Raw genomic sequence first — 27,882 nt, 5'->3', positions numbered from 1 at the left:
ATATGGGTCAATAATTCAGCAGAACAGACTTTACCTGGAACTAGAGAAATCCACGACAAGAAAGTTAAAGAATGCTGTATAACCAAAATCCAGCAGTGTTTGCATTGTGGGGTGAAGAATATGTAAGGAGGAAGTTATTTGGTTTTTTGCTTTGATATAACTGTTACGCCACGTACTAGAAAAATCCAGGCCTCTAAAAAAGAAAAACCATTAAAAAGCAACCAAAACAAATAAAAATTAAGAGCTCAAGCACTACTTGAATAAAGTACTGATACATAAAAGACAGAATTCAAAAGATTATTCCCTAGTGTGAATAGTTAATTAAATGCCACACAGGTGTCCTCACTACCACGCAGTGGAAGTCATACAGATACTCTGTCTGACAAAACATGCTTTATCCTCCACAGTATTTTCAGATCACCTCCTCTTACAGAAGCCCATTCAATGTAAAATCCTAACTTCACCGACTACTATCAGGCAGCATTTATCAACAGATTTTGATAGCACACACTCTGATGCATCAGCAAATTGTGCAATTTGGGTATTTCTATTCTGTCTACCTAAACTCCTTTCCCATGATGGGACGGCATAATAGATTTGCCTTCAGTCTCAAGGTTTCATCTCATAAAACCAAGATCACATAAAACCTTGGCATTGTATGCAGGTTTAGGAAGTCAAAGTACTGTACAATGCTGCTATCTGCCAGAAAATTGCCCCATACACCCACTGTTTGCTCCAGAGGCAGCTGCACTGTGACTTTAGTGTCTGAGCACTCAGAACCAGGTCTAATTTGCAGTCATGAGTGCTGCTCTACATAACTGTAACAGTAATAAAACACTGTCAGTGCTAAAACTTTGTAGAGCATTCAGATAAGAGATCTTCAAATGCAAGATCCTCTACAGAGATTTAAAAATGTCCCAGTAAGGGGCTCCAGAATTAATCTTGTACCATATCTCTGTCCACACAGCTCAACAAGAATGTCCTTCGTGTAACTCAGTGTGTTTTGCCAGTGAGTTATTTGCTAACTTAATCCACTCACAGAGGTAATAAAGGCAAAGGTGCCTCCTCTTCCAACTTATCAAGTTCTTTTATGTCTGGTTTAACAAGAGCTCTTCTCACTAAAAAAAAATACATGAACATTAGAAGCAAATTTGGCCATTTCAATAGTCACTGTACTTCCTGGAACCAAGCACATAGTAGGATGGAAAGGTAATTGTGTCACCCTAGTCTACAAAACGTTCTCCCAAAGGTAACTGAAAATCAGCAGCTGCTGAATTTTTATACAGATTTGGGTGCCTTAATTCCAATTCTGGCTCCTGTTCCTGAAGGTTTTCAGATGGTTTGCATTTAAATAATTGAATACTTATGCAGTTTCTTTGCTGAGGGGATGGTCAGTGACAGCAACAGGCTTCCCAGGGAGGCGGCCACGGCACCAGTCCTGCCAGAGTGCAAGGAGCACCTGACAGTGCTCTCAGTTGTATGGCTGAGTCTCAGAGAGCCCTGCAAGGAGCAAGGAGCTGGATTCTAATCCTTATGGACCCCTTCCAACTTGATATATTCTATGATTACAAGAATTTATGGCAGCTTTGTTACATAATAACAAAGAGGTACTATAATTATGCCGCTGATGACATTACAAAGAAGTTAGTCCAATGTTAAATTGTTTATTTTTTAATCTACATTTTAAAAAAGACCAGCCATTCACTAAAATATTAACAAAACCGGGCCCAATTTCAGATTTCAGTTACTACAAATGTAAATAAATTAATACATGATTTCACGGGAAAACACTTTCAAAATTCCAGTTCATTACTCTTTTTACAAGGTTTTAAAATTGAATTGGCTTGTATGAGTGATATCTGAAAACAGTAATTATCTTTGCAGGTTTTTATTGTGAGCTTCCTCCTGCAGCAATAGCACCATCAGAAAACTCATGAATGCGTTTGTGAACAAACAGCTTTAAAAAGCTGTTGTTCCTGAAGAGGTAGACAGAATGACTAGTTCATTAAAAGTTTCTCCTTTCCTTAATAGTAAATAGCAATACATTCTTGCTTCAAATTAACTAAGTAGGTTAAAGACATAATGAAGTAACTTCATCAGCAATCAACCTTTTTGACATGAGGTCTGCAGCTGTCTTTGTCTTCGCTTGAACTGTACTTTCAGCTGGTTAACTTTTTACTGGTTCAAATAAAATAAGCAAATTTTGCCTTAAACATTATGGCCAAAGCACATTTGATAAGGCAGGAAAAGCTAAATCAGTAGTCAATTACAAAGATCCCGCCTGGCTGAAAGAACAAACCAGAAAAATTATTTTAAGCATGAGAATATGGAGTTTATAATATATATACTAACATTTATATAAGTGCTGAGTAGTCTGTAGTACTTACACACACATCTTTGCATGCTTTTTTCATAATCCCTTACTATCTCCTTCAAAAGGTCCTCAGTGAGCAGCTGTCTGTCTTTGCCCTCCATGAGTGACTGTGGCACCATGGCAAGCATGGACCTCAGCCACTGCTGCTGGATGGGAACCATTGGGTTACTCTGCACACAGCTCTTCAAAAAGAGGTAGTCTGCCTGGAAGGACAAGATTTTCAGAGGTCTAATAACTACATATGTATGTATTTTTGTGTTAGGCTTGGCAAAAGTCTCTTTTTATTAATAACTTCTTAATTTTAAAATTTCTTGATTTCCTTAAAGGCAGGGTATTTAATCTAATCTTTTCAATATTCACTAATACCCTAAAACCTGCTTTGTGGTTGGTAACATGGTCTGTCTTAAATGTTTAAATATAAAAGATTGTACTTGTCACTATGGCATTTTCCTTGGTCCTCTGCTGAAGTTTGTGGCTAACAATAAAATAGTTCAAGGTTAAGGTTATTGTTCTTTGGACAAACATTTATATAGCAAAAAGTGTGGACAAACATCCTCCATAAGGGGAGTGGGTCTTGGCCAAAGAAATAGATATTTCTGCTTTTGATTGACGGTTTTTTTATAAAATCTCTACATAATGAGTTTGCCTAACAACAGCTAGGTAAAACTGGTGTTACCTTAGGCTACTTAATATAAATATTTCAATACTCATTTGAGTTTCAACGGGCTCTCAGAGATGGAGTCTTACTTTAAAAGCTATACACAAATTTGAAGTTTAGTGCATGTTCCTCAAATTAAGGGAACGATGTCAAAGACTATTTTTTGTACAGGCTAAGGTACAATACATGACCTCAACTGACAAAAAATCCTGAAGCCTGGAAGGTTTTTTTCCTAAGTCATGATCTTTAACTAAAGTTAAATTAATTATTGACAGATGCTCTTTCTAAAACAGAAAAATACTTTCCCTCTACAGGACCAAGAGACAAGATTCCTATTTTGCTCTTATTCCATTTTCCCCCACCAAGACTACTTCTTGTTTAATAACAATGATTCTGCATTACATACTAAACTTCTCTTAATAGGGGCCATTCACTCTTCTACACTAAAAAAAGCAAATGAAAGAATTTAACTCACCCTTAGTTGGCTTTCTTTGTCCATCTGTATAAAAAGAAATGGAAAATTGTTGTATATGAAGAACATACAAACAAAAATACTGGAAATCTAAAATTTAGCAAATATTATTCCTAAACAAAGACTATTCTACAGATATAGAGGCACACATTTCAATTGGATTACCTGAGTATATAAATACATTTATTAATTACTGAGGAGCAAAACAAGTACCTTGAAGTAAATTCTAAGAAGGAAAAGAAATAATATTGTTGTCTCAATAACAAAGAACTAAATAGGAAACACTTAATAAAGAAATACTTTCTCACAGTGGAAGGCAGTTCTGTGATAGGAGGTGCAGCATCTCTCTCATCTCTTTCATCCATGTTAATGTAATAGACTTCAAGAGCTCGATCAATTCTAAAGTAAACCACAGCATCAGAAGTGCAGAAAAACTACAAATAATACAACAAAAATAATGCTAGCACTTTAATCAACGCAACCTATTTTTTCATCTTGATCACTAAATCTCACTATAATTATATCAAAGAAACACTGTTATTTGTCAAATATCAAATGTGTAATGTCTCTTTCACTTGAATTTCAACATATCTTGAATTACATGAAACTCACAGTAACTGATTGATCATCTTTTGCTCCTCCTTGCCTTTGCGGTGTGCCAACAGTTTCTTCTGTGATGGTGACTTTTCAGATATGACTGGTGGAGGTAAAGCAGGGGGACGAAACAAAGTTCTCAAAGTCCGTTTACTGGAAGTTGCTTCTTCTGAGTGCTCCATCTAAAACCATAGCAAAACCAAAATTCCAGAACACAGTCCTGTCCAGAAAGGAGTTTAACACACGCATCTGTTAAGTTGAATGTATGTAAGACATAAAATGAGGTCACCTCAGGGATCTCCACAATTTAGGTATGACAGCTGTTTCAAAAAGAGAACAATAGTTTATATGATAAAATGGCAAAGTTCAAGGGAAAGTATGTACATACAGAGCCTGTCATAAGAAGGAAAAAAAAAAAGAGAAAAAGAAAGAAAGAAAAAAAAGAAAAAAAAACCTCAACAAACTTGTGTTCTGCGACGGGGCTGAGATTCAACCAAAAGATCACTCTTCTATGGCGGTTTAATCGCCTGAGTGGGGCTATTCCAAAGACTGGCGGTCGGGTTCCCCTGGAAACACGATGCACAAACTCACCACTGCATTTCAACACCTTCCCACAGGGGAGCAGAAAGCCAAAGCTACCTCCTGAATCAGGGGTATGTCCTAAAGACGCACCAAACCGGGGATGGTGGATGCACCAGAGGACACAGAGGACTCAACTACGGCCGGCCGGACACGGCCTTTTGCCGGCGCTCCTCAGCGCCGCCGCTCTCGCCTCTCCCGGCGCCGCGGCCCCGCTCGGCACAGCAGCGCGGTCACCCCGGAGCCGGGGGCGGGCCCGGCCCGTGAGGGCTGCCCGGGGCTCTCCCCGGCCCAGATCAGCGCCTCGCGTGATGACAGCAGAAAAACCAAAAAGAAACATGGAAAAACCTTACCTCGACCGTCCCGGTCTTCCACAGCGTTGGCACAACCCGAGCGAGTCAGAAAGTCCCTCTGCTCCAGCCTCTGCCTGCACCAAGCAGATCACAGCAAAAATGCTTGAGAAATTAGAAATATAATAGCCTCAAGCATCAGGTGGCTGTTGCTAAGCTTTTCCTTTTTGTACAACTATAGATGGAAATTTTAAGGAACTCTACAGATTTGCTACCCACCTGCCCACACTTGGCAAAAGAGGCTTTAAAATCCTAATTTTGTGTCTGTGTGGGCAGAGCCTCACGCGCAGAGGCTGAGGGAGCAGGGGTGGAGGGGGGGGGGGTGGATTTTATGTCTGTTTTCCTAAGTCCTGGACACCTTCCTAGCGTGGCTCTCACTGCCCGGGACTGTTCAGCGTGAGGTCTCAACCCAGACATGGAATGTTTTCTCACGAACAGAACGCAAACCCAAACTCTTGACGTTAAAGGATTTATCCACAGGCAATTAGCATTGGGGCGTTATGAGGGAGACCCCGCCCACGCCTCGAACGTCCGTTGGCCAGGAAGCTGCGCAGAGTAGAGGGGGTCTCGCTGCTGAGGGAATAGAACCCGCAGGTTCTCCGGTGGCCAGACTCCCGGCGGGTTAACGGCGGGGCGCGGGCTGCGGGCACGGGAGCGAGAGCACGGCGCGGAGCGGGGCACGAGGCACCGGCAGGGGGCGCTGCCTCACGGCCGGCGGCGCGAGCCCGCCCCCTTCCCGCCTCCCGCGCGGCCCCGCCCCTTGCCGCGCGCGCTGGCGGCAGCGGCCGCCCCGCCCGTTGCCCCGCCCCCGTCGCGCGCGGTGACGGCGCAGCCCCGCCCCGCCCGGCGGTTCCGGCCGCGCCCCGCGGAAGCCGCAGCGGCGCCGGGTCCATGTGGCGCCGGCTGCGCTCCGCCCTCCGGAGCCTCCGCGGCTCCCCCGCCGCACCTCCGCACGGCGGCGGCGGCCGCCCGCCCGCCGCCATGGAGCGCGCCGTGGTGCGTTGCGTGCCGTCCGAGCCCAAGCTGAGCCTGCGGTTCGTGCTGCCCGACGGCAGTGCTCGGCACATGCAGCGCGACCAGGCGGAGCCGCTGGGGCGGGCGCTGGCGCGCATCGCCACCAACGCCGCTAAGGGCCACGGCAAAGGGGGCAAGAAGAGCAAGAAGGCGCGGGCGGAGGGCGGCGCGGAGGGCGAGGCGGCGGTGCCGGCCGTGCGGCTGTTCTCCAGCGACGGCGCGGCGGTGGCGGAGGAGGTGCCGAACGCGGCTGCCTGGCAGGACGGCGCCGTGCTGCACATCGGGGACGCGCGCTACCGCGTGGAGCGCAACCCGCCCGCGCTCACCGAGCTCCGCCTGCCGCGCTCGCTCCTCGCCGGCTTCCCCGTGTGCCCCAAGGTGAGCGCCGAGTTCGCGGCTCCGCAGCACTGCCTGTTCCGCTGGTTCCGCGAGCAGCGCCCCGCGGGCGGCGGGGAAGCGGCTGGGGAGGCCTGGGTGGAGACGGCGGCGGCCGAGCGCGTGTTCACGCCGTCGAACGCGCTGGTGGGGCTGCGGCTGAAGCTGCGCTGCACGCCCGGGGACGGGGAGCAGCGCTACGGCCCGGCCCTCGAGGTGGAAAGCAGCGGCCCCGTGGAGGCCGGGCCCGGCGTCTGCACCTTCGACGCCCGGCACCTCTACACCAAGAAGGTTTGTGGCCGCGGCTCCGTCCGCGCCGTCTCCTACAACATCCTGGCCGACACCTACGCGCAGACGGAGTTCTCCCGCACCGTGCTCTACCCCTACTGCGCTCCCTACGCCCTGGAGATCGACTACCGCCAGAACCTGCTCAAGAAGGAGCTGGCGGGCTACAGCGCCGATCTCATCTGCTTGCAAGAGGTGGATAAATCTGTCTTCGTGGACAGCTTGGCCCCGGCGCTAGATGCTTTTGGACTGGAGGGGCTGTTCAAGATTAAGGAGAAGCAGCACGAGGGCCTGGCCACTTTCTATCGCAGGGACAAGTTCAGTCTCCTCAGCCAGCACGACATCGCTTTCAGCGAAGCCCTGCTCTCAGAGCCGCTGCACAAGGAGCTGTGTGAGCAGCTGGCCAAGTACCCCCTGGTGCAGGAGAAGGTGCTGCAGAGGTCCTCTGTGCTGCAGGTATACCAGCTTTGATACGCCTTCTTCTCTTTCCCCTCTTCTTCCCCCCCTTTCTCCTCCTCCCACTGTCTCGAGGTGTAGCTGGGCCAGCGTTGTTGAGCCTCAAGCAGCAGAAGGGAGGTGAGGGATTAAGAGTTTGAAACGTGGAACTTTGTTCTCTGTTAGCTGGAGTAATGGATAGAGAAGAAGATCAACTTAGGAACAAAAACAAAACATTGAGTTCTTACTGAATGGCATATATGGAATTATCAAAATTTGGTAAAAAAGGCAATATTATTTTGCTTTAAAATGAAGACAGCTGCTGAGATTCTGGGCCAGGTAGTGATTCCTGGCTGGTGTTATTGGCAGCCAGTGTTTCACCACTTACTTTTATATGTAAGAATATATTTTACAAAACTTAGACCTTATAAATCAATTTTAGGTGAGTTAGTTGAGTATGCTTTATAATGCCTTTTTAGCAAGTGACAGGAGGGGGACAAATAAGGTCGGACAGGTGTGTGAGCTTCCTGATGCCAGAGGGTCTGCCCACGGAGCTGTCGTGCAGGTACAAGTGTGTAGGAGAGAAGGCTGTGTCAGGAACTGCAGCAACACTGGTAGAAGTTTCCTGTTCATGGACTGAGTAGGACCAACGGGATTTCTTTGACAACTGAAATCACCTCCACATTTTTGTTCAATTATGTTTAGCAATTATGGTATGCTACATTTGCTTGCTAAAAACGGAGATTTAGCTCCAGTTCTGTTGCAGAGAATGAATATAAAAATATTTCAGAATGGTACAGTGTGAACTATATCTTATGAAAAAATATGGTCAAACCAGACACAGTCAGAATAATGTTTGTTAAGTGATGTAGTGGTAATATTTTGGCTGGTATTTAGACCTTATAATGAAGATTATTGAAAAGTACAGCTCCTAAATTAAGTTTATTGGCTATAAGCATCAGATTCTTTGAACTGGATTGCCACAAAGGCATAAGCTGACTAGTGCATTTTCAAATATATCATCTCTCTATTTAAGACTTAACAAAGACTGTTTTCTCTCTTAAAGGTTTCGGTTCTTCAGTCTACAACTGATCCTTCCAGGAAGCTTTGTGTAGCAAATACCCACCTATACTGGCACCCCAAAGGTAATTGTGCCACATTCCTGCCTGTAGGATAACTGGGTTTGGAAAGGTTTTTGCTCTTTCTTGGGAGAATAGATTTCCCACCATTCTTTTGCAACTACAGCCTTTTCTTCTGGAACTGAGGGTTTCCTGCCTCACTTCTTCTCTAGATGAAATCAAGCCAGAATCCTGGATCTGTTTATTTATTTATTTTTTTAGTGTGATATTTATTTTTTTAGTGTGCCTAGGAGTCAATAGAATCCAGCTGAAAGCAAGGCAAGTCACATAACACACAATTCACCCAAAAAGCAGACCATAAAACAGAGAGAGCTTTGTGTGTGCTTATGGTTTCCCATACCTGTTGAACATGGAGCTCTCCCAGAGTACTGCCAGGAGGAGCAACCAGATTGGGCTCCAGAAGCTGTTAGGAGAGATTCTTCTCTTCTCTGTTAGTTTTCTTTTGGTTCTGTGCCTTTTTGGGAACATTATTAGGATGGTTGCCATGAAATGGAAAACTGCTGTATATGGGTGTTAAGCTTCAGAGTTCTTGCATGGGCAAGTTTAAATTGAAATTGTCTGTTATTCAAAAACTGTTATTCAAAAGCCATAGTCACAAACTTTAAAGGCTTCTTAATTCATGAAAACCATTCTAAAATTCAGGATTGCTGTTTCAGAGCTATATATGCTTAAATGAGCAACCCACTGAGCACCTCCAGCGCTGCGCTGTTTTGCATTATTTGAAATAATACTTTTTTATGTCCTTAGGTGGGAACATCCGGCTGATCCAGATTGCTGTAGCCATGTCTCACATCAGGCATGTAGCATGTGACTTGTACCCCGGGATCCCCGTCATATTCTGTGGAGATTTTAACAGCACACCCTCCTCAGGAGCGTACAGTTTTATCAGCAGTGGTGGCATTGCTGAAGATCACGAAGACTGGGTCTCAAATGGGGAGGAAGAAAGGTGCAGTATGTCTCTAAGCCATCCTTTCAAGCTGCTAAGTGCTTGTGGAGAACCTGCTTATACCAACTATGTTGGTGGCTTTCATGGATGTCTGGACTACATTTTCATTGACAGAAACGCTCTAGAGGTTGAACAAGTTATTCCATTGCCAAGTCATGAAGAAATAACAACCCACCAGGCTTTGCCAAGTGTTTCACATCCTTCTGATCATATAGCACTAATATGTGACTTGAAGTGGAAATAGAGTAGCTCTGACATGGTGCTTTTGGAGGTTTTTAAACAAGAAATTTAATTTCATGTACTGCTGGGCAACTGAGGTTAGACCCTGACTTCTATGCCACTAAAAGGAAAGCTAAAATGATTAATGAAGAGCTCATGTGTTTAATGGCTCTACTGAATATTGTCACACTGTTCAGAATATTTGCATGACAATTTCCTCCTTTTTTATATGCCAAGGGAAAAATACATTGAAGGCAGGGTTTTGAAAACTGGATTATCATATACCTTTTTAGTGGTGTTTTTAAAGAATTAAGAATTATTTTGTTTAAAAAAAAAAGAATTTTATTCTGATTTGTAAGACAGTCTGCAAATTGAACCCTGTTTAATTCAGAAACAAACACAGAACCCAAATGGATTTAGTTGACTCCATTTTGATTAATGTAATGGTAATTTAAGTTCAAAAATTGTCTTGTTCACTTACCATTACTATGGCACAACTTCTAGTAAGTTGCATGAACAATGTACTTGTACCTACCAACTTCTGAAATGATGTTCTTAATTATCACTGAGTAGGCTTTGTCAAAAATCAACCATGTTAAATTCAAGGCTATAATTTATTTGGAAGCAATTTGTCTGCCCACATAACATGGGTAATGAGGGTAATGTTAACACCTTGTGAAACTGGACTACATGAAGAAACAGCATCTACTTTGAACATATGCTCCTTCTGGTTTGAGTCATCAGCAGTAAAAGATACTGGAGTTTAGGACAACCAGCTTTGGGTGGGAGGGAGCTTTTTATCAATATCATCTGTTTCCATGTGGGGAGAGACACAGAACAATGTGATGCATTAGTTATCTGTGCCTAAATTTTTACAAAGAAGCTCAAGTGACTTGCAAACCCTTATCACAATGGTTGTATTTTGTTTCTCTCTTGCATACAAAGACAACCTGAATTTTTAAGTGTTTTTACATGCATTTTTTCTTTCTAGAAGTAGCCTAGTTTGCCCTGTTTTGTAGGACAGGGGAAAGTGTATTTTATCCATACCTTCACAGAATGTGTTGGAGTGGGTTCAGTCATTTAACAAGCTTCTTGCCCTACATCATCCATCCAAGGGAAACAAAAAGCATTTGGAAACCATTCACTGGATCTTCCTCTTTCACCTAATAAAACCCCCTTTATCAATTGTCTGTCACTGTTGTTACTTTGGGATTTTTTTTCTAGTTGCTGGTGTCTTTCATGGCAAAACAAGTCTGCCTGGGTTGATAAAAGCTGTGTACTCTCTGCTTGTACACCTGCTCACCTCCCTGCATTCTGGTGCTCTGTAGGTGGGATTCACTCCACTCTTTAAACCCTCCTCAAACCTGGAAGTCACTTTCAGGTGAGGTATTTCTGAGGGTTGCTGGTGCTGTCTCTTGCCATAGTAATTGCTGTGCTGTGAAGGGTGGTGATGTGCAGAAGCTTTTAAATATCTGCTCTTGTCTGTGATTTCCAATACAATTACTGCTGTGTTTTGCTGCTCCAATGTCTGCATCATGTCATCTAGCATGATGCTGGTAGCTGCAGTAGCAAAGCCCTCAAGCAAGGCAGGTTTACCTTCAGAGGTCATACAAGGATAAAAGATACAGGCCCATAAATCTCCAAACGTGTCTCAAACAGCATGATGTGAGAAGACAAATCTCATAAATTGTCCAGTATTTCATTACCAACTCTGCCCACAGATAAAGGGAAATGGACAAATTCCAGTACTCTGAGTCTGTAGAAGCCTGTGTTGCTAAAGAGCTCATGTAAATGCCCTTTGAAAGCAGCTTCTTTCCGGCAACATAGGCAGTTAACCCTCCCTCTTATCCCAAACTCTCTCAGCTGATGTGCTCTACCACCTGTGAATTGTCTCCTTGTTCCTGCTCATGCCACACCAAACTAAAACAGGGATGTGATCCTGTTAAAAATACAGGGCTTTTAGTTCTCTTGCTTGTACTGTCATTTTAGTGGATCTTTATGTCCTGAACTTAGTTACTTTAAAGCCATTTGTGCCCAAAGAACAAATACAGCATTGGAGGTGGATGGAAAGAGGTGATGAAAGCTTGAAGCAAGACCTTAACTTGCTCCAGCAGATCCACCCCAAAACCTAACACAAGACCTCAATGAAATGGTGCTCGTTTATTCCAACAGCTTTGCCAGGCTATATGTAAACCCTCAGATTTCTGGTTTTGTTAAGTCAGCACTTTTGCTAAGCCATGTGTAGCTAAAGCACCTCTGGATACAAAAGGGAAGCAAAATGGAATGTGGCAATGAAGGATGTTAGATCACTGCACTAGTGATGTACTCTTCCTGAAAAATTGGACCCTAAATAATTTGGGTGGATCTTTGATCAGTTTTTAAAATAAGTCTAATTAAAAAAAAACATGTAATTCAGTCATGCATGAGTTGATGTCTGTACTCTCCTAGACTGCAAAGTTCATAATAAAGGTATTGCTGATTCATAACTTCAAGATACACGTGAGGAGAAAATCTTGCAAACAGAATAAAAGCTGTAAACCCCCTATCTGGGCAAATAAATGTTACTAATTTAGTAAATGAGGGAACACTTGCACCTGAAGATGTAACATTTGCAAGCATATGGCATCTTAAAGGACAGAAAAATTAACTGGAAGATCTGTTCAAGAAAAAAATTCAGTCTCAACACTAGGGAAATGGTGAAAATGACTGAAACACTGGAAATGACTGCATTATGGCTGAGTCAGACATATAGAGGCCTACAAATTACCAGCTCTGAAAAAAAACAAACTCCACTGAGTAATGCAGGGCTGTGGGCCAGCAGGACAAATATCAGTCACTTAGAACAGTAAGATTGCAATTGTGAAGTTTGGAAGTGAGACTGTGTTACTTACATGGGCTAACTGAGCTCCCCTTGTAACTCGAAAGAACATTCTTGTCTTCATTTTTAATTATTGATCCATTACAACTGGGTTACTTTGTCTTTCCCAAACCCAAAACATTAAAAATCTGTAACTTGTCTCTAGAACCAGAAGATGGAGCTGCTCAGAGAACAGACTTGCCGGGTGCTCTGCCTCCCTTCCGAGAAACAGCAGCTCCCTCCTGCTTGCTATGCTGGCACTTGGGCTGCTGCCTCTGCCTCCCTGCAGACCAGGGAGAGGGAGTGCAAAGGGAAGCTGGAATCTGCAGGAGGCAAGTGGTGAGGACACACACGGCACTGGGACAGGCCCTTGCACATGGTAGATAATCCTTTACTATGTTTCGGGGAAATTCAGCCCGGTGAGCTGATGCTGGGGAATCTCCAGAACCAGTATCCTCCATTTCCTTAGGAAACTGCAGTAGTAGAGGCTGACTGCCAATAGCAGCAATGTGTCAGGAACCTGCTGCATGTCAAGAATGAGAATGCAACACTAGGGTCTAGATTAGGAAAGGCACAGTTCAAAAAAACAGGTTTTTGGGGTAAAAGAGCCCTTAGGTATACCTTTGGCCCAGAGCCCTCATGCTCCCGAGCTCTATTTACATCTGTGTAACAGATGGTGCTTCCTACTGAACTTCTGTTGATTCTTAACTCCCATTTTGGCTCTCTCTACACCTCTGGACTTTGCCCAGCAATTAATTCTTCCTCTCTAAATCACATCCAGAACCCACATTTGTACAAGTCCCATTCAGCTTGTCTCAATCTTACTTCATAAACCTAAACTCACCTGTACTTGTTCCTCATCCAGCAATTGGAAAGCTTCATGCCCTTCCCAATAAAAAACTGGGTAGGATTTTCTTTGCATCTTTGTAAAAGTGGATGGGGTTTTTTGTATTTGTTACTCTACTTTCCCAGACCACCTGTTAAGGAAAAAGGAAAATCTATTTGCCTTCTACTTGAATTTCCCATCTCTGATTCATTAAACGTAAGGAGAGACTGCTGCCTCCTGCCTGGCTGTTGCCTTAGGAGGGAGAAGTTTCTTCTTTCACGGTGGCTCCTGCTGTGGACTAACTCATCACTCACAAGAACATTACAGAACTAAGGGCACTCAAAACACTGACCTTCTGAAGGAAGCAGACTTGGCTCATTTTTGGGCTCTGGGTATTGTGAAATGTTTACCTGTGTATTTGATACGTACAAAATCAACCAAGTTCTGCCAGATCCTTCAAACTGGTCTGGCAACTTGAAACTCCTATTATTCTTTCCCCTGACCATATCTGTTCCAGACAAAGAGGTCTCTTATCCTCCTGTGATGGTACTTGAATTCTTGCACATCTCTTATATCACTGCTGGTTTTGAAAGGTATAATTCAAGCTATGTGTACCTATATGTATCATGATAGAGCAAGCAAGGATGCCAAATATGATTGAGAGGATGAAGAAAAGGGAGGAGAAAAATGGTAGGAAAAAAACAAAGGGAAAAATACCCAATGTGCTAAGGCATCAGAGCTTTCAACATGTCAAATTAATTGTGTGGTCGCCTTGTTTCTCATATTCTTGGAATAGAAGGAAAATAGTTTCAAGCCTTCCAACTCCAACCCAGTAAGAGGAAAGGCCTTAAACATTTCCATTTTGACAGCTCAGCTTTTTCATAAATCCAATGGCAGTATATGAAATGTAGTTTCTTAAGTTCCCATTCTTGACAAGGGTGGGAAAGACATACTGAACAAGGTGATGTGTAAAGTGTCATCATATTGCACTCAAACTGCCTTTGTCCAAACCTTTATAGAAGGATTTCTTAGACTAACAAGGGGCTAATAACTGGGCTCTGAATTTTCTTTACTGGCAAACCCCAAACCAATGTTTTACACAACCTGGGCTGTTCTTGTAAGTAATTTAAAAAATGAAGATAATGCACGTACTTAATATTCGCTAAATAAATTGTGTCACCTTGGTCAAATAAAAGAAGACCCACTCATTCTTCTGTATTTTGTTCTTTATAGTTAAGCTGGCCATCTGACACGCTGAAATAAAGCTTCCTGTACACAAATATTACTTGACTAACTCCCCAGCGCAGCAGAACTTACCCATTTGTTTGAATACAAAAGGTAGTGTATACAAAGAGACATTTCAGCTACTGGAACTCAGGATTTCCTGTCACTACAGTGAATGAGGAATACATTTCTAGCAGTCTCATGCCTGTTCAAGATTTTGAACTTCGGGGACAGCAGCTCAGTTCAGGTACTTGATTTCTGATAGGGAAATGACAAACCATGTTAGTATCTTAACTCCTAACAGACGTGAGAAAATTGGGTGTTCATGGGAATTTCATCTTCCTCTGAAGAACAGGGCTATACTGTGTATTGTTACTGATACACAACATTGTTTTATTGCATTTCAGTGCAAGCTGTAGCCTTAACCCTCATGCAGACTCCATCACTCTTAAATGAGGCCCAAGATCTTCATTACTTTCTGACTTTGAGAAATTATTTATTTTATAGCAGAACTACACCTACTGATACAAAACCCCAAACATGATGACTCAGAAATATGAACTTTGTATACATACGCTGCAACTGAAAAGCATGGTGGCTCAACAGAGCTCACCTAAACCTGAATACTTACTTATTTAAGTAATTAAATCTCTACCAAGCAGAATGTTTCCTTCGTGGTAATAGGCCTAATTTAAGTAGCTACTGTTTCATTCAAAGACTACCTCTAAGTTTGTAACAAGCATTGTTTATTTTAACCTACTGGGACTACAAAAACCAACTTGTATTAGAGACAAGCTGTCTTTTCTGAACAAGGTGTACCTTTTAAGGTTTAATTCAAGGAACTTCATTGCTAGATATGTGCACATCCACTGCTACTGATGAAATGCATGGGCATATCAGCTTTGGTTAATAAGTAATCAGCAATTCATTAAAGGTACAGGCAAAACCCTTCTCACCTTACACTGTCTCCTGGGTTTCCGTTACATGTTGAAGACATTTAAGGACTGTATTCAAAAACTCCGAGACATTCCCTGCTTAGCTGTGCTCACAGTAACAGCACCTCCCAAGAACTTAAACCTCACTCACAGCAGAAGCTGCCCAGGGAGGTGTTCTGAACCAAAACTAGCTTAAGTTTACCAGCTTGTCAGTGGGACTTGTTGTAGCAAGGGTAACCACATCTGGGTGGAAAAGGAGAAGCACTTAGCCTGAAACTGCAACAGAATCATGGTTCCTAAAGACATCCAATCAATAGCACAGCACATTTCAGTTGGATGGTTGAGCAATATTTGCTTCTATACAGCAGACAGGCAACAGAAAAATAGATTCTAAACTACCTATTAGTAGCAGCCTCAAAACACATATTAATTTATGCCTTTTGAACTACAAAGGTGTAAGGGGACAGAAATCTGAAAACAGACAGTAGCAGTTGTGTAGAGATGATTTTTGGGGGGCGATTATCAGCATTATTATAACATTTGCTATATCCCTGTAAAAGCACTCAGGTGACCTTCCCAGCCAGCCACCAACAGAACATGTGACTCTCCTGCTGGAACCCAGGTAGGTTTTGACATGCAGATAAAACTATGAAACAGACATGCATGCTTCTCAGGCAGTTCAAATTTGTTTTATTACAATTTTTTAACTGTTAGTATTTTCATATCTGGACATCTTGAAAGGAATTTTAGATTTACAACTTCAAAAGACATTACAGAATTATGTAAGCCCCAATGACAGCTACTCTACTGCACTGTATACAACTTGGTTGCCTCCCTTCCCTGTCCCACTCTACACAGCTCCAAACAAGTGAAAATTTGAGACTGGTGCTCATATTCAAGCTGCAGGAAAGCTCATTATATGGAGAAAGAATAAGTGATAATTTGCATTCAACTATTTCAAGAATCAAGAAGAGAATACACAGAACTATACATTTTATCATTTTATTAGGAATAATTCCAAGTGGGTTATGAAGAAACTAATCCATTGAGTTTGATGAATTTTCCAAAATTTCCTTATGAAGATATGTTCACCAACAAACAGTAAAACTTCAGCAGAACTATTATACACTGGGCAAAAATAGTCAGGCTGATACCAAAAAGCAACATGCAACATAAAAAAAAGATACAATATAAAGGAAGACAATCTGCTGAATATTAAAAACAACCTCAACATGAGCTCTTCGCAACCAGCACAGAACTATTCTACCCATCAAATCCAATTCACACAAAGGCAAGTTGGGCTGACAGAACCCAAGGATTAATAAAATGTTCCTCAGTGCAGTAGATTTGTATAGTGTTTTAGAGCATTTCCTTGGCTTGGAACAAGCAGAATTAGGAAATCTTTTTGGCAAGGGAGAGAAATAAATACATACGGAATGCTACATTTTTAAATCAGCAGACTGTCTGAGGAATGAAACAGGGCATCAGTAAACTAAGAGTAGCAGGGAGAAAAAAAATTAAAACATTAATTTATTGGGGCTCAAAGAGTATTCAAAACAGATCTTAAAGATGTCACAATAACTATATTCAGGCATTTAGGCTAACAAGGGGAATAAAATCAGAAGATACACTTTTTCCAAGTTAAGGAGATTTTTACCCAAGCATATTGCTACCTCTGCAACATGTAGCTCGGTAAACAATAAATTGGCAACGAAACAAGTTGAAACGCTGTAATATCCTGCCCAAATATCAGTTCCAGATACTGTAATAACCAAGATGCAAACTAATTTTGTTGTAACAAGCCTAGACCACTTATATCAAACATGTCCCTGGTGAAAGAGTCATCCAGTTGGAATTAGCGTTTTGAGAGTTCATTTGACAGCCAGTCAAGTCCCTCATACAGACCAGTTCCTTGCGTAGCACAGGTAGCCTGGACATACCACTGTTAATGTAGAACAAAAAAAATCCATTTAAACACTGACAAAATGCAAGCTAAGTTATGACAGCGTGTGACACTTTAGTGTTGTTATAATTGTGTGTGTGTTATACCGGTGTTCTTTACATACTGTTTTGTGCCCTAAGTAGAGTCAAGATTGAACAAATGGTATTTTAAAAAATTTTGAGAAGTACAGGTAGTGTAGAGGTAGTTCAGACATTATCCCGAAATTCAAGTGCTGGCCTAGTAAAGGCTACAACATAGCTTAAGGCATCAAGAAATAAATACAGAACTTGTATTTGGTTTACATGCTGAAAACTACTTCTTGTTTCTGAAAGACTGCTCTTTGGGAAGCAAACATGGAATTATCTACACAAATGGACCTCTGAAACAGCTTCTATGGTCAGGATCTTAGTGTGCCAACACAGACACTCAGATTACAAAAGGTGGGATAGTTCATGGGAAGCAAAGCTGTGTCTCTAAAGCTTGAGCAGATGAAATCTAATGTTTCAGAAGCTATGTAATTTCCTCCTGGAGGTGGGAATGCAGAATGCATTTGTTCCCCCAGAATACTGAGAAAACAGGAAAGCCCATCACATACTTTGTGAAATGCTGGATGTCTCCATTTCAATGACAGACTGGAGTGTCCGAATGTTTTCAGGAAAAGGTGAGAAATGAAACACCTCTAGCAGCTGAACACACTGGATTATACTTCTAAATCATTTATTTTAAACAAGGACCTGAATTATGCATTATCAAGTTTAACAGCAGGTGCATGCATCTTTCTACAGAAAGAGGTGAAAACTACCCTTTCCCTTAGAGGAACTTGATGTTTATGATAAATAATAAAAGGAGAAAAGAGTTCAGCAGTCAGAAAGCTGAGCACTTACAGTTCTGTTGCGCAGAGACTGAAGGCCTAGTTTATCTGTCATTTCACTGATTGCCATGGCATTTGGCAGATCCTGTTTGTTTGCAAACAGAAGCAGCACTGCATCTCGCAGCTCATCCTCCTGAAGCTAACAGAAAAAAACAGGCATGTTATTAAATTGCCTCAGTTAAGTAAGTCAGTTACTTCAACAAACACTAAAAAAAATCTAAACACTTATTTAAGGGTTGTAAACATTTTCATTCTTGCTCCTGAAGTCGCTAATAAGTATTGAGTGAAATTCAACTAGTATATAACAGAACTCCTGCAATTAAGGAAGTCACCTTTCAATTTAAAAAATTTAAATTTATGGGCACCTTGCTGATGAAATATTCTCTAGCACCAATCTGTTCTTCCAAAATTCTTTTCCCGCTGCATTTCTATCAAGATTTCATGAATGAAAGGTTCTGACACATTACTGGCCCTCTACAGAGTGGAAATTACAACTCAGTGCACTATGTGACCCAGAATTACCAGCTGAATACAACACACACTGTACAGACTCCCTAAAACTATAAAATCCTAAATCTCTTAGGGAACCTGACAAACATTCAAAATGAGAACAAGTCAGTCTAACAATTACACCTCAGAACATAGAGATATTTACCATTTTCTGCAGCTCTTCTGCTGCTTCCTGGATTCTCTCTCTGTCATTGCTGTCTACCACAAAAATGAGGCCCTGTAGAAAGTTAAGCAGATTTGAAAAAAAACAACGTAAACATGCAGCACTATTCTTAAACCACCAAAATACTCATATTCAATATTGTGATTGTTTCCCTAAGAAAGGGGACAAATTTAACAGAAATTTCTGTTTAAGCAATGCATGATGTGTGTCTGAACAACTACCTAAGTCTCAACTTCAAAATAAAGTTGGGAGAAAAAAATGCAGCAAAATCACATAAACCAACTCTTCCCCCTCCCCTTTCACTCACTGTACTGAAAATCACAAGTGCCTCACCATCTCATATTTACCTGAAAAAACCCTTAAATAATGCCTGAATTTGTTTTAAAAAGTTTGTATCAAACAGTACTTCTAAAGGCATCTCTGTTATTCAAGTGCTCTTCTTACACAATTCACTGTTAACCTTTCAGTCTGAAAACCTTGCTTTTATCATTCCCTTCAAGGAAAGAGAAGTATCTTTAGAAGTATTTAGTAACAGAACAGTAATAAGGAACTGAAAATAAGTATTGCTCTATTCACAACAGTATGGTGGTGCAAGGTCCCTTTTGTCAATCCAAACCTCTATACCTTTCTGCACCAATCATACACATCCATGCTGCACACAAATATGGAAACAATTCTATATTCAACACAAAAAAAAAACCCACTGCAGAAGTTTTCTGATACTAATAAACAACTTACCTCACTACTTGTAAACCAAAGGTATCACATTTATGTCCCAAACACTGATGGTAGTCACATCATTGTGAAGCTAGCACTTTTCAATCTTAGTAACAAGATCTTTTACCATATTTTATATGTTCAGCTTACTAGAACCACTGATTTAGCACAGTAAAAGCCATATATTTTAAGAGTTCCTCACAACAAACCAGCTGGTCTGGCACATTACAGAACACTGTAGATCCTAAAGGACTTCATCACTGAGAGGCTACACTCACAACTAGGTTTGAAGCCTTCAGGGGAACAAACTAGCTTCAACTAGAATAAAATCTGGGTACCCTCAGAAGTTGCAGGAAGTAGTGCAGAGCCTTTCTGAAAGAAAGAAAACAACTTTCCATATGTATTCTACAAAACACAATGAGGCTTTACAAAGTAAGTCTTTAACTATTGCCATCTGAGTACTCTTACCTGTGTGTTTTGGAAATAATGCCTCCAAAGAGGTCTAATTTTATCTTGACCACCAACATCCCAAACTGTGAAACAAATGTTTTTATATTCTACCGTCTCCACATTAAAACCTAAAAATGAAGGAGTTCAGTGATTAGAAATAGTTAATTCTAGTGTTAAAACATAATTCTAACCATGTTAAAGATAGATACTTCCTAAGGTACACTTCTCCCAAATATGTACAAAATGGCTTATCAATGCTGAACTGGTCAATCAGGAAGAAAATTGACTGAAGGGGGGAAAAAGACAAGTCACTTAAATCCAAGTCCAAGTGGCTGAGCAAATCTTTCAGCCAAACTGTGAGACTCATGGTGTTTGGGGAAAGGTGCTACTAATCTGGCTCCTGTCCTCCTGAGCACCTGCTACTGGCACGGGTGAGTAGCTGGATTCTGGTCTGGATGTCTCTTTGGTCTGACACAGTTATGTTATGGCAGTACCATGTTTGTCGTGATTCTACCTACAAAGACAGCAAATCCCTGCACTCTTCAGAGACCCGTCAGGTTTAGAATAACAAGAATAAAGATATAAGAACTGGTGATCTTACCAATAGTGGGAATTGTGGTGACAATTTCTCCTAGTTTCAGTTTATAAAGAATGGTTGTCTTACCAGCAGCGTCCAAACCAACTAGAAGGAAGAGAAAACTTGCTTTAGTTCACACACTGAACTACAACCTGCTAATTAAAAAGCATGTTATTTTACATGCAGAGTATTAGGGGTATTTTACTGGGAACAGCTTGTCAAACACTCTTAACTCATTGCTGAGAAACTACTGGATGTTCTTCCCCATCTCCTCTGCCCAGCACTGAGAGAGAACAAGTCATGAAGAAAACAAGCTCAATAAGATGCCTCCATTCATAACCTCCAGGCTCACAAGTTTCTAGTAATCTTCCTTAGTATTTGTGTTAATTAAGCTTTACATTCACATTGAAAGTTTCCTCTGCATAAATCAGGAAGATTTTAAAAGCTCAGCAACAATCTACAAGCAGCACACAGCTTCTACATGATCATACATTTGTTTTTCACTAAGCTGGGGAAGGCCTCACTTCCTCAACCTCCTGCAAAGCTCAGCTTCACAGGCACACGTGGACCAACCCAAGCTGGCACTATACGTGAAAGACACGTCTTGTCCCTTATTCCAGCCTCTCCTCCTCTGCTGAAACATTTCTTTAGCACTGAAAAAACCACAAACATCAGGCAGTTCTCATCATCCCTCCACATATACAAGGGCTGCGGGTATTCTTCAGAATATCATCTCTATACAGTGAGATCCTCTAGGATGCTTCTATTTCAAATCTCCTCCTAATGACTGTTGGTCATTACAGAAGACCTTCTGCACTTAAATTTGCTGTTCTATTTCTAAAACAAAACTTAAGCTTGCTGTTTTTCAATGTAAGCTATGTGGTAAATATGGGACACCTCAGATATAAAATAAAACGAAGCCTAAAAGACTTTTTTTTAGACATATCACCAACACTGCAAGCACACACCGTAGTTTTCTAAAACTCTTTGTGAAACTGCTTATTATTAAGCATTTTAGAACACACAAATGTAACTCAAAATAGAATTCTTTCAATTAGAACCCAATACCTAGCACACAAGCACCTCCATAAACAGCAGGTACTAAACACGACAGCACAAAATGTCTCTTTTGTCAGTAACATTTGGCCAAAAAAATACTTCCCATCAAAAGAGGTAATTAATGCTTTTGCAAGAAACCAAATGCTATCCTCATTTTATAAGGATAACACACATTCTTAAGCATTCTGGGTTAATTTCCAACTCTGCAACTGCGATACATTAAGCTTTAAGTGTTTTGGTGACTTGCCTAATAATAATACAATTGTTTCCTTAGCATTGCAAAAAAACGGGGATTCAAAATTACCTGCTGATTCAGAATGAAACCAAACTCTTAAAAAACCTCCTTTTCCTCAAGACACAAACTGCTGTTGCAGCAAACTAATTAAAAAACCCCTATCTATAATTGTACTATAGTCTAATAGTGTACACATGATTAAACCTACCAATGCAGCTTCTTTGGTAATGTCACTGCATGTTTAAAAAAAGAAAAAAAAAAAAGTTGTTTCAATGTCATGACAGCACGAAAGAAAGGGGGTGGGGTGGAAATCTACCATCAAAACCAAAGCTCCTTGACTCTAAAAATGCTCCAAATGAAATGTAAGGGGTTGGAGTTTGCTATTGTTTAAGTGTTGGTCTCCTTCAGAACCACACACAAACATGAACAAAAGAAGGCACAGTGCAGCAGAAATTACACAAGAACTTGCAAGCCACGAAACTTGTAAATGCCACAATTTTCACCACACCAGTTAAGTGTCAGGTCACCTTGTAAAACCCTCTAAGCTGACTTCAGAACTCTCAAATTCTGCACCTATGCTGAAAACCAATGTTTTTAGCAGCACAGTGCTTGAAGCCCAACACTATTTTCACACAGCTCAACCTCAAGCTGTCCTACTTGCAGGACACGTAGACCTTCATAAGTACATATAATGCCTATATGTATGGGCTTTCCCAGTAAATTAATATAAATTAATTTAGTGAACCAATTAGAGTTACAACTACTACTCAAAACCCCTCTCTTATTGCTCCCCACCAAAAAAATTACTCCATTATCAATATAACAAACACGGACAAGATCTGTTAAAATTACCAATGTAAGAAAGATGCCATTGTCTACACAAACTGCTTGAGTGTATTTGAGGTTTATACTAACAACACAGATAAAGACAAAGAAAAAAGCTAATCTCATTCCAAAGAACGTACACAGGGTATCAAGACCCATTTAAAGACATGACTCAGAGTTCAGAAATTAGAAACTAGTCAAGAATTTTAAACTACTTGGTATATTATGGAAATACTGCCCCAGTTACCCACTCTACCCTCATGCAGAAGGCTACAGTGCCTATGTAAGCACAAAGCCCAGACTTTGCTTAAATCCACTCTTACCCACAACTCTTGATTAAGCTGCTGGACTTTGCACCGAGGCAGGCTGAGTTACAGGGTTATGGGTATGTGTTTTCTTCTTCTGACTTCACACTTGAGGCAGAAGCTTAACTGAGGGAACGACCTTATGCAAATCCCTGTGACCCTATCTGCAAAACTCCTCTTTTGGCCAAACTGTAAATGTTATGAAGTCTAAAGAAGCAAGTCATGAAAAGCATAGCCTCCATTCATATTTCTTACTCCAATCTGTAATTTAAAAAAATTTCAGAGCATTAAATCACATTTAATCTTTTGAGCTGGTAGGAAGTGTAACTACTGCTTTTAGTAATCCAAGAATAAACACGTTTACATTTGCACTGGAACACTGAATGTAAACATATGAGCTACTACCACAACATAAACTTCACCAGGATTAAAAGTCACATCTTAAATCCCCAAACAAAGTAAATTCCCAATTCTACATTTTCACTGATTCTACTGACTGACTGACCATAGTCAAGACCAAGGTGTAAGAGACTCAATGACAGGTGTAATGTTAAGCAGCTGTACTGCAAAGCACCAAGATTACAATGAAGTGCAAATGGGAAATGCAGACCTGTACCTGCAACCATTTACCTTTAAACTGAATCAAACATCCCCTTCTTCTTGCTGGAGAAAAATATCTACAGTGCTTTCAGGCACTGCTAAAATCACTGTGGTTCTGAGCCCTTTACTCCTCTTAAAGGGTGTTTTATTCACAGCCTGCAGTTGTTTTTCTAAATCTCAAGCTTCTAAGAAGTTCACTTGTCCCTAGATACATCATCCCTGACCACATCACATCCTTCATGAACCAACTTCCTACTCTGATCACTGGTGGCTGAATATCAAGCTGCCTCTCTTATCACAGCACAAAACCTCATAAAAACTACAGAAAGCCAACAGCATGCAAACCAACAGTTGTCTAAAACAACACCTGCCCAAATAAAGACCAGCCAAATTATTATGATCTGTTGCAGTGACACCATTTCCAAAGAATCTGACATTTTCCACCCAATGTATTTATTAATTACCTTCGTATTTGAAGCTCCTGAGTAGTTACTATACCAGTTAACACTTGCACAACTACACCAAGACACAGAACACTAAATTATGATAGTGAAAGGTGCACAATGGATGGGTATCTTTTTTTTCAAGGACAAAAAGCCATTGGTGAAGAGTTTCACAGACACGTAGGGTTAGGACTCAGTGTTTCTACTCTTAATGCCCCAGTTGCTGAATCTGACTTTCAGATATTCAGCCCTATCCCAGAGTTCTTTCTTTTCCCTCATCTTAAGCCTATTTATAAAGAAAATGCATGAATCTTATTTTCATGCATTTCTTTCAAATAGTAAGTTAATATTTTTAAAAAATACTTACCTATACTAGTATATGAAACCAAAGTTTCAGCATAACATTAAATATCCACTTCACATAATAAATTAAATTTGAGAACATAAAAAGTAAGTGCTGTTGGTAATAGTCCCTGATGAGAAATACTCAAATTCTGCAGAAGTCAATAACACAAAGTCTGTTTAAGGAGCTAAATTAATTCTAGTTAATCTTCAAGTCTGCAGAAACAGAAGAAAGCTGTGAAAAGGAAGTTAGAATTATAAATTAATTGCCTGCTGGTATCAAATCACAGAATATTTTCCCCTAAGTACTTTACCCCATAAAGCTATTTCTTAATTGGTGTTCTACATATGGAAACTTAAATGTTTGACCTTGTAGAGCCCCATTTTCAAACCATACACTGAACATTATAACCTTAAGGATAAGTTTTAATTCCATCCCAGTATTCGTTCAGACATCTCTCCTCAAAGTGCTGATAGATGATGTAGAATGCTATGAAGAGATTAGTTTTAGTGTTACAGGTATACACAAATTATACCTGCTTCTAAACACCCAGTTTATGTCCTATAACACTCTCACCACAATATACCCCAAGGTCTACTCTCCTATACACCTAACAAATACAGGGCTGTCCTGTGCCCTGGTCCAGCCCTGCATTTTAATACAAGGCCTTGAAATAAAAATTTTTAAGAAACACAAAAATAAATTCATTTGAACCAACTGCTAGAAAATGCACATTCCAAAGCCATCTCTAACCTAAATTCAACCTGATTTCCTACCAATGAAGAGCCTTGCAAACAGTTCAGATCTGCATGACATCACTTTCCTGTTTTCAGTACTCTGCAAAAAGTAACAGAACTACAAATACCACAGACTCTGTCTCATCCTGCATCCTACAGTGAAGCTCACTTGGAGACTTGACTTCATTCATTAAGAGTCATAGGAAGAGCCTGGCTGTTAGGGAGACAACCAAATCACCTCCTTGAAACCAACACATGTACCAAGTTGTCTTGAAGACTAAAATGACTCAGATTATTTTGAAATGGATGAGAGTCTCTAATTTCAAACAGTTAAGACAAAATAAAAATTACTGAGTATGCAATAACGAACTTTACCATCACAAAATATATGGAGAACCTGAAAGATGATCATTTTAAAAAGCTGCACTACTGTGTCTGCTGTGCATATCCAGGCAGCACTAAGGATGGGTGTGTGCCAGGAAGTTTCACAGTCAGAACCCACTCCCCTTGCTGGCTATATCCAAATGAGCACTTTATTTAGTTCCTTAGGACAAGCTACTCCAATCAACGACCATGAACCAAATTCCATTCACTTCGGTAACAGAATCTGAGAAAAAATTAGAGGCTAAGAACTGTTTGTACATAAAGCTTGCAGAGGTGGGTAGGTGGGTGGAAAAAGAAAGCAGGGAAGAACTCGAAGTGGAGGAGGAAATACCAATGCAGTATGTGCTGGCTTTGACCTTTTGAACTATAATCTGAAAGTGAGAATCTTCAAGAGCCACTGGCTTCAACTCCTACACAGCCCGTATCAAGAGAACAGATAATTTCAAAATATATGGATATTAAAAATAAATCATTATCGGGGGAGACAGTAAGACTAAGCAAGCACTGCAAGAGCTGCCTAGAGGGTTTTATCGGTTTGTACACGAGACACAAAACTAATGCCCATGGGAGGCTATACCGAAACGCCCTTTCACGAGAGTCAGGCTACAGACACTACAGCTCGCTGCAGCTGCCGAAAATCGGCCATTATACGGCACTTCTCACGGCCCTGCTGTTGCACACACCAGGCTTTGTCACATCCAGCTCGCGGAGCCGCAGTGCCGGGCCAGGAGGGCACGGCCGGGCCGCGGGGCTCGCTCGGCGCCCAGCCCGGGGACAGCGGCCCTGCCCGGCCGCGATCCCATCTTTGTTCCGCGCGCGGCCCGGCGCGGGTGCGGGAACGGGGCTCGGCCTCGCCGGGACCGTGAGCGGCGGGCGAGGCAGGGACGGGAACGGGCACACGGCGGGAGAAAAGGAAGGGCAAATACAGCCCGATCCGCGCCCCCTCCCCTCCCCGCCGCTCTCCCAGCGCGCCCCCAGCCCGCGGGACGGGCACGGCGCGGTGTCCGCGCCCCGCAGTCCGGGACAGGGCGAGTCCCGCGCCGTGACCCGCGGCCCGTCCCGCGGCCTCCCCTCCCCCTCCGGCGGGACTCGGCTGCGCGGCCCCAGCCGGTCCGGGCTCTGCGGTGCCCTCACCCATAAGGATGCGCATCTGCTTCTTGCCGAAGAGGCGCGAGAAAAGCGAGGAGATGGTGAGGCCCATGGCGGCTCCGGCGGCGCTGGGCGGCGGCGGGCGAGCGCTGAGGGAAGGAGGGCAGGAGGGAGCGCGGCCCGGCCGGTGTGCGCGCACGGATCTCTCCGCGCGCGAGGCGAGCCCGGCGGCGGCGGCGGGTGCTCTGTGACCGGGGACCTCGCTCGGTCTCTGCCACGTCACGCTCGCCGCGGCCGCCCCGGTTCCAACGCGGACACGATCACGTCACGCTCGCCACATCCCCCGGCCGCGGCACCGCCCTCCGCCACACGGCCGCGGCGCGCCGGGGACTACGGCTCCCGGCACGCGCTGCGCAGCTCCGCGCCCCGCGCTCATTTGCCAGCGCCGCGGGGCACGACGGGAGATGTAGGCGGGCGCGCCCGGCGGCCCGCGCAGCTTCCGGGTCGCGCGGGGCACGCCGGTTGCGGCGGGCCCCGCCCTGGCCGCGGGGACAGGTGGCAGCCCCGGTAACGCTCCGCTCGCAGCCCCGGCGGGGGCGCGGCCACGGGTTCCGCTCCCAGCACGCAGGGAGAGACCGGTGAAACCCAGCCCCAGAGAGGCTCCAAAAGCACCCCAATAGCGACAAGGGCATTTAATAAATAAAAAAATAGATCAACCCCCCTAGAACTCTAAAAACCCAACCGAAACAAACGGCAGCGCTGTGACATATCACTATACTATTAATAATTGTGCATATATATCCACTGCTACAGTAATTATTCGGCAGCCCGGTCAGAGCAGGACCCCGCCCTGGCCCTCCGCAGAGAGCAGCACAGGGGGAGCGTGGCACCAAAGCGCTCCCGGGCTATGGGCAGGGAGCGCCAGACACGAGAGAGCCGAGAAACACCGAGCCAAGCCAGGGGCAACGTTCTATTAACAGAAGGTATTTACTTATCCTTTCCTAAAGAAAAACATCGTTAATGATCTTTATTACGATAGTCCTGAACCCAATCCTAACATCTGGCTACTAGGGCAGAGAGTTGAGGCTGTTCTTTTCACACAATGATAAATAGTTTAGGTTGGAAGGGTGGGATCATATTCCAGCCCCCTGCCATGGACAAGGCCTTTCCACTAGACCAGGGACTCAGTGCCCTGTCCAACCCCACCGTGAACACTTCCAGGGCTGGGGCATCCACAACTGCTCTTAGGTATCACATGTTGAAAACCTTATTTTAATTCTGAATTATGTTCTTCTGAACCCAAAATCTGGTGTAAATTAAGACAGAAAGTTCTATTTTTATAAAAGAAAT

At 42.6% G+C, this 27,882-nt stretch overlaps 3 protein-coding genes across 10 annotated transcripts in view; 1 reads left to right on the top strand and 2 right to left on the bottom strand.

Annotated features, from left to right (window-relative positions):
* The window catches only part of DNAH12 (dynein axonemal heavy chain 12), a 58,902-nt gene extending 53,556 nt beyond the window's left edge, over positions 1 to 5,346 (bottom strand). For 3 of the 8 annotated variants that reach the window (XM_038148986.1, XM_038148992.1, XM_038148993.1), the window contains exons 1-7: positions 4,553 to 4,952; positions 4,117 to 4,280; positions 3,813 to 3,903; positions 3,508 to 3,531; positions 2,388 to 2,577; positions 1,040 to 1,118; positions 35 to 193 (exon numbers count right to left, since the gene is read on the bottom strand). In XM_038148986.1, coding sequence (XP_038004914.1) covers positions 35 to 193; positions 1,040 to 1,118; positions 2,388 to 2,577; positions 3,508 to 3,531; positions 3,813 to 3,903; positions 4,117 to 4,280 — 707 coding nt within the window. In that variant the 5' untranslated portion in view covers positions 4,553 to 4,952. The other 5 variants (XM_038148987.1, XM_038148990.1, XM_038148988.1 and 2 more) reach the window with 5 other exon arrangements.
* A 529-nt stretch (positions 5,347 to 5,875) lies between these two features.
* On the top strand, positions 5,876 to 10,635 carry PDE12 (phosphodiesterase 12). Its single transcript, XM_038149209.1, has 3 exons — positions 5,876 to 7,157; positions 8,203 to 8,281; positions 9,023 to 10,635. Exons 1-3 carry the CDS (start codon positions 5,919 to 5,921, stop codon positions 9,463 to 9,465), a joined length of 1,761 nt encoding a protein of 586 aa, XP_038005137.1. The 5' UTR covers positions 5,876 to 5,918; the 3' UTR covers positions 9,466 to 10,635.
* Positions 10,636 to 15,946: 5,311 nt separating this feature from the next.
* Positions 15,947 to 26,865, bottom strand: ARF4 (ADP ribosylation factor 4). Its single transcript, XM_038149210.1, has 6 exons — positions 26,578 to 26,865; positions 20,537 to 20,617; positions 19,954 to 20,063; positions 18,751 to 18,822; positions 18,109 to 18,234; positions 15,947 to 17,224 (listed from the first exon to the last, which is right to left on the bottom strand). The coding sequence occupies exons 1-6, from the start codon at positions 26,642 to 26,644 to the stop codon at positions 17,138 to 17,140; spliced, it is 543 nt and encodes a 180-aa protein (XP_038005138.1). The 5' UTR covers positions 26,645 to 26,865; the 3' UTR covers positions 15,947 to 17,137.
* Between the last annotated feature and the right edge of the window lie 1,017 nt (positions 26,866 to 27,882).

Source organism: Motacilla alba, chromosome 12, assembly GCF_015832195.1.
Source record: "Motacilla alba alba isolate MOTALB_02 chromosome 12, Motacilla_alba_V1.0_pri, whole genome shotgun sequence".
NCBI lineage: Eukaryota > Metazoa > Chordata > Aves > Passeriformes > Motacillidae > Motacilla > Motacilla alba.
Note: the sequence above shows the minus strand (reverse complement) of the source record. Positions and strands in the feature narration are given on the sequence as shown.